At 31.9% G+C, this 7,291-nt stretch overlaps 1 protein-coding gene across 1 annotated transcript; it reads left to right on the plus strand.

The window, feature by feature from the left end:
- LOC105168663 (protein DETOXIFICATION 30) lies at positions 1,225-5,550 on the plus strand. Its single transcript, XM_011088796.2, has 8 exons — positions 1,225-1,654; positions 1,779-2,320; positions 3,210-3,296; positions 3,580-3,636; positions 4,057-4,295; positions 4,718-4,836; positions 4,998-5,084; positions 5,179-5,550. The coding sequence occupies exons 1-8, from the start codon at positions 1,361-1,363 to the stop codon at positions 5,248-5,250; spliced, it is 1,497 nt and encodes a 498-aa protein (XP_011087098.1). The 5' UTR covers positions 1,225-1,360; the 3' UTR covers positions 5,251-5,550.

Raw genomic sequence — 7,291 nt, forward strand, 5'->3', positions numbered from 1 at the left:
ATACGAGCTTTTATCCACTAATTTTAATCGAGTATTGAGTAATTAATTTATTTTTCGACCCTATTCGGGTGGAATATTTGGCTTAAGTCATTAGTTTGTAAATTTTGAATTACGTTATCGAAGCTCAGCGTCAAAACCGTAGTCCGCGTGTTAGGTGGTCATATATGGCATTCAGAAATGTAAACCGTTGACTTCTTTTGCCTATTTTTGGTTTCTTTGAAATGTATTAATTTATTGAATTTATTATATATGACGTGCCATGTGAGTTGATTTTGCTAATCTCTGGGGAAGATTAGAAGTGACTTAGGAAGCAATTGCCAGCCTTAATTACAATTTGTTATAATAAAAACCACGAAAATATTTTGGCCATTTTTAAGAACTATAGTAAATATTAATTAATCGTAATAAAAAAAATTGAGTTTTTAAATTTGTTTACTCATGATTGACAGGGTTTATGGATCATGAATGTTAAGCGGTAATCATTCGTGCAGAAAATAATTAATTTTTTTTTATAATAATCTTTATACTTCATTAATAGATATACTTTTTCTAATTGTATACAACCTAAATTACGCTTGACTTTATTTTATAAATGGATCCAAATCACTGTAAAAAAATTTAAAATTATCACTAAAAATTTGTCACTTTATAATTATTAGTGATATAAATAATATGTAAAATTGTCACTATATGTAATTAATGACGCAATAACAACATAATATAATAACAATAAATTATTTATCGCTTTACATGTTTCACTAAGTGTATTTAGTTATAACTTTGTACACCATTTTTTTGTCAATAATTTTTTTTAAAAATAATTGTATATATAATATAATAGTAATTATTAAAATTATGAAATTTATTATTGGATAAAATAAAACATCTTATCACTAAATATATATAATTAGCGACAACTTTAAAATTTTCGCTAATTTTCTACTTTCTTATAGTGAATTGAAACCCCGAATTTCCCTACTGCAGGAATTCAAATTCGTTTCACATGAACAAGATTACACTAAACTTGTTGCATAATAGTACAAATTTATACGCGGAATATACATAGCATTCCCACTTAATCAATCATGCGTGCATCAACATATACTGTTCATTTAATATACACACATGTGAAGTGGAAGGGTAAATTTAAAATAGTGGGAACGATTAGACCGAAAACCTATTAATTAAACAAAAGACGAACACTATATATAAATCAAGAGGCCCATATCAAATTCCTCACTTCACCCAAAGTTGCCATGATTTGATCCTTGAAACCCGGCTCATCTCAGGCAACACAAAGAAAAAATTCTCTGCTATACATAGAACTTTATTCTGAGAGTGTGTGTGTTTGTGTCTGAAAATGGCGGAAAAATTCAAGGAGCCTCTTCTCGGACACACGGAGGATGAAGATCATGCGCCAGGCGGCATCTTGTCAAGCTCAAAGTATCTAAGCCAATTTTTATCCAACCATTCATTTTTCTCGTCATTTGTCATCGGAGAAGATGACATTCCTCCGATCGCCATCTTGACGTCCATTTTCCAGTACTCTCTCGGCGCCATAACTCAAACCTTCGCCGGCCATGTCGGGACTCTAGACCTCGCTGCATTCTCCGTCGAGAACTCTGTCATCTCCGGTTTATGCTTTGGCGTCATGGTATCGTACCTTTTCTGTTTTTTTTTTTTTTTTTGATTAAATGTGTCTCGATCTGGCTGACTATTTTGACAATGGGTCAACTTGTTCGAGCTACTTTTGACTTGTTTTGGGTTTGTCCCAACAGATGGGAATGGGAAGTGCACTGGAGACCCTCTGCGGACAGGCGTACGGCGCCGGGCAGATCGACATGCTCGGCGTCTACATGCAGCGATCGTGGGTTATTCTCCTGGTCACCAGTTTTCTGTTAACGTTTATGTACATATTCGCGGAGCCAATATTGCTGCTTCTCGGGCAGACGGAGGCTATATCCCAGACAGCCGGGAAATTTGCCCTGTGGATGGTCCCTCAGCTCTACGCCTATGCGTTGAACTTTCCAATCGCCAAGTTCTTGCAAGCTCAGAGCGATATAATGGCGATGGCCTGGATTTCAGCGGCGGCGCTGGGGTTGCATGTTCTGTTCAGCTGGCTGCTAATGCTGAAACTTGGGTGGGGGATGGCCGGCGGCGCGGTGGTTCTGAACATTTCGTGGTGGTTCCTGGTGGTGGCGCAACTTATTTACATATTCAGCGGGGCCTGTGCGGAATCCTGGACGGGGTTTTCCTGGAAGGCATTCCAGAACCTCTGGGGTTTTGTGAGATTGTCTGTTGCATCGGCAGTGATGCTCTGGTGAGTCATTGAATTTAATTTTGACGTTATATTTCTGTTTAAAATAATTTATTAAGGTCGATAATTATGATCTTTAGACACCCATCTCTTGGTATGTAGCGAGCACATGAATATGCTAGATCCGATGCTGAAATAATTAAGAATAAGTCCACATCTTTTCGTACGTAGCAAGCATATGATTTGGGTTTTGACTATGAACACATCAGTCGAATTCTTTGTCGTTTACTTGAAGTCCTGCTTTCATTTTTAGCCGATTGAACTTTTTATTATAAAAGTTTATTTTATTTAATATATATATATATATATTGCGCGTACAAAACTATATCATGATTTTATTCAAGAAAAATAAAATTTTATACACATAATAGGTATATATTAACTAAAATAAAAATACAATATAATTTAGAATAAAAAAATTCTTTTATGTTGATTGATTTCTTATATATAGCAATGGAGTATTAGAAATAGAGAATAATAGTTCTTACAATATATTCTATAACGACAAGAACTACTTTTTAAGTTTTCCCCTTTAATAATGAATTTCATAGTCTACAGCATTTATTAAAGAAAAAACTGTTAAACAAAATACTATAATTGACAAAATATGAATGGTCTAAAATGTCTTTAATTATAGTTATTTTTCTCTAGAAATAACCATATTTTTTTTATTAATTTAATCTTATTAATATTTCGTACACATTTAGAAATAGCTTTGTTTTATTAATTCTAGTTAATTATTTATTTTATATTATTTACTCAATTAAATATATGATAAAAATCTAATTATGCACAAGTATTGACAGTGTTTTAATCACTACTGATCGTTAAATTTTGTCCAGTGATAGATTTATCTTTATCTTAATCCATCTTCTAAAAATGTTTTCTGCAGCTTAGAGATATGGTATTTTACGGCCCTAATCCTCTTTGCTGGATATTTGAAGAACGCAGAAATTGCTGTTGATGCTCTCTCAATATGGTAAGTCTTGATGCCGACTGGCCTTAATCACTGCATAATGTTGTCAGTATAGATAATTAGTGCATGACACATCAACAATAATAATCTAATGACAATAATATTATCGCCATAGATATGTTACTAATTGTCATTAATAATAATTTTATCCATAATTTTTTAGACTAATCTTTCTAATAACAATTACGGAAAATTAGAAATTTCCGTACTTAAATATATATAATCAGTAACAATATCAAAATTATCACGAAATTTTTTTTATCGCTAATGTTCTCTTTTTTCGCAGTGTAAATATATCGGGGTGGATATCTATGATAGCTCTTGGATTCAATGCAGCAATAAGGTCAGTATAGAGAGAATAATTCTTTATTTTTCGAATTAAACATATTAATATACATATAATATAAGAGAAAAATGCAAGCAACACCCTTTGTGATATCGCAAATAAGCAAATTACCCTTTTATGAAAAAATAAATAGCGATTTACCTCCCTATATTTTTTTAAAATACAACAATTTATCCCGCTATGATTTTTAAAATGAATGAATTTACCACTCTGTATAAGGAGGTAAATTGTTTCATATTAAAAAATACAAGAGGTAAATTATTATATTTTTTTATAGGGAGATAATGTGTTCATTTTCAATATCAAAGGGGTAAATTGTATTCACCCCTATAATATAATGATTCTTGAAAATAGACAAAGACAATGATTTTTCTTTTTTAACACTTTGAATTAATGGGTATATATATATATGTGCAGTGTAAGAGTGTCAAATGAATTAGGAGCCGGTCATCCAAGAGCTGCAAAATTTTCAGTGCTGGTGGTGGTGGTATCATCCTTCTTGATGGCCCTCTTTGTTGCTATTCTGATTCTCATCTTCCAGAAGCAGTATCCTTTCCTCTTTTCAGACAATCTAGAAGTTATCGAAGTTGTCTATGAGCTCACACCTTTGCTTGCATTCTGCATTGTGCTCAACAATGTTCAACCCGCTCTATCAGGTAACTATATATATCCAGATTCATCCCTCAAAATTATTTTCTTTTTCCCGACACTTGTTGTCTGATCACCACAGTCAAGTAAAATCAATGCGAAAATTTAAGTCTTGACCACTGATAATTACCATCAGTCATAATTTTACCTACGGTCAAAATATTTATCCTAACTGTTATCTATACATAATGTTTCAGTCTCACTTGCAGAAATAACGGTTGACGATGCACATTACCTAATTTTTTTGTAGTCAAACAGATATGGATTAGAATTTTTCATACTTTAATTTTTTTTAACGGGAATAAACACAGTACCTAATTTCCAAATCTCCCCTATTTTGGTTAACCTAAATTATTAATTGTATTTCTTGAAATTAAACATAGATGTTTCTCATAGCTGATATGAAAGTTAAAAACCCTTGTCGGTGCAGGAGTCGCAATCGGGGCTGGATGGCAATCATTGGTCGCCTATGTGAATGTTGCATGCTACTACTTGTTTGGTATCCCTGTGGGTCTATTAATGGGCTACAAACTTAAATGGGGCGTACAAGTAAGTACCATTATAAACGATACCCCATCTAAAAATTTAAATTATTTGAAAAAAAATCATTTAATATGTATAATATCTTAACAAGAATAAAATTAAATGTTTAAATATAAAAAAATTTCTTATGTATGAGATTAAATGCTAACAATAAATTTAAATTTCAGGGTATATGGTGCGGAATGGTATTAGGAACAGTGGTTCAGACACTCATCCTCTTCTGGATTGTTTACAGAACTAATTGGAATAAGGAGGTTTGTATAATCTTAACTTTTTTTTTTTGGTCATTTAATGTTGTAATAATTAGTGTATAACAAATTAATTTGATGTATATTATAATGTATGCAGGCTTCTGCTGCAGCGAAGAGAATCAAAAAGTGGGGAGGGGAATCAGGTGGTAAAGAAAACTTGGAGAAATAATGTTTTTGTATTGTACGATGTAGTATCTTATTCCGGCAGGCTACAACTTTTTTGACAGCTCCTAGATTCATTTCTACTTTAGGATTTTTCAAATTCAGGCACACTGTGATAAGGGTCCGTCGACAAGGAATTGCCTGTCTTGAAGAACACTTTTTCTTTTGTTTTAGATGGCAACGAAAATGGGATCGATGGAATTTGATTTGATTCTTTTTTTTGTAATGAGATGTAATGCAAAATGTCTTACTGGAACTTTTATAGTTTTATGTGGAAGGTTTTTCACCTTCTCTTTAAGAGGCGAAATGCAGAGGGTCATGTGGGCGTATTTATTTTATTAAATTAAAAAAATAATTTAATTAAAACTTTAAAAAAATCAAATCAAGTTGTGGATTTGATCCGCGACTTGCCAAAAAAGAATTATTTTAAATAGGCGATACACGACTCCAAGCTTTGTTTTTTCTTAAAAAAAAAAAACAATTGCATTTATTACTATATATTATAAATATTAATTAATAATTATAAATTTAAATATTTTATTAATTATAATTAATAATAAATCTTAAAATTTATTAATTAAAAAATTTTCAATCAACTGTTACAAATATTATTTATGGCTTGTGATCCTACAGTGATATATTGGAAGGATTTTGGCATTGTTGGTATTCTTTTCTTTGACGGATTTGTGATCAGTCCACCTCATTTTGAATATGTGATATCTAGCTTCAATCAGGATGAGTAGAGACACGAATAGTAGTGTCATGGATCAACTCAATTCCTTAGACATTTCAATAATCTTCCGCTGTCAGAGGTTGGAAGGACTTAAAATTTGTCATTCTTTAAGCTGTCATATAATAATAATTCTTAAGCATTGATAATGCGCTAATCATGTATGTAGCACATCTTTTTTAAAAGAAAGAGCAAGGGATTCTAAATTGGCTTGAATTGTCACATGAACATTCTCTGGTGGCAATTTTTACAGCATGTGTATTGAATCCATGTCAATGGTGGCACTTTATAATGACCGAGGTAGATTGTTCAAATTGATGGTATCTCGTGATTGTATGCTCAACACTTTTTCCGCACCAATGTTTGAACAACAGGTATGCATAGTCCATCTAGAGTTGATTATTGTTGAACATTACATTACTTCTAGCCATCAAATCACGAAAATAACGGACACAATGGGCAAATGTTATTTCCACAATTGCAGTCACAGGTAGGCAGCAAGCTTCCTTTCAGAACTCCAATAATGCATTCTAACATATTGGTTCTTAGAATATCGCACCCTCATCACAAGAAACTGTCTATTTTTTCAATTAAATCTAGTTTAAGTATACAAAACCCTTTAGCTTGTGGTCCTTTATATCCTCCATGGTATGATTAAATTTTTGAGAAAAATGCAAGCAACTCCTTTATGATATCGCAAATGAGTAAATTACCCCCTTATGAAAAAATAAATAGCGATTTACCTCCCTGTATTTTTTAATATACAACAATTTACCTCCCTATATATTGTAGCTGAATGTCTACTAGTTCAATTGAATGTTATAATATTGGGATAGACAAAGGTAGTCCTTTGAGAGTGTATACACCTCAAGATTACTACATGTCTCAATCGCCACAACAAGATGATTGTGTTTAATCAACTTCATACATGTCAAGTCATGCAGAAGCTTTATTCTGCACATGTTGATTTTGATCTTGGTCTTTACATTAATCAACCATACAAACTAGGTATAACATCACTAAATGCATATCGTGATTATGTGGAGTCTAGTTCTACAATATTGTCAAGTCAGTAGCACATTAATGTGGGCGATGATAATAATGAACAAAATAAGCCAACACAAAATATAGTTAAGAAAATAAAAAAAACCTCACCGCCAACGCCATCAACGCCCTTATGGAACGGGTCATTTTTAACATTTGTAATTATCGTCATATTTGTAACAATTGATCCTAATTTTTAATTAATAATGTTTTAAAATTATTATTAATAAAATATTTCAATTATAATTATTAAAATAATAATTATAATAAATAT

This window comes from Sesamum indicum, linkage group LG8, assembly GCF_000512975.1.
Source record: "Sesamum indicum cultivar Zhongzhi No. 13 linkage group LG8, S_indicum_v1.0, whole genome shotgun sequence".
NCBI lineage: Eukaryota > Viridiplantae > Streptophyta > Magnoliopsida > Lamiales > Pedaliaceae > Sesamum > Sesamum indicum.

Coding starts and splice junctions, on each gene's coding strand:
- LOC105168663 (XM_011088796.2), top strand. CDS start 1,361: ATGGCGGAAAAATTCAAGGAGCCTCTTCTCGGACACACGGAGGATGAA. Junction 3,637..4,056: donor GGATTCAATGCAGCAATAAG/GTCAGTATAGAG, acceptor ATATATGTGCAG/TGTAAGAGTGTCAAATGAAT. Junction 4,837..4,997: donor AACTTAAATGGGGCGTACAA/GTAAGTACCATT, acceptor TTTAAATTTCAG/GGTATATGGTGCGGAATGGT.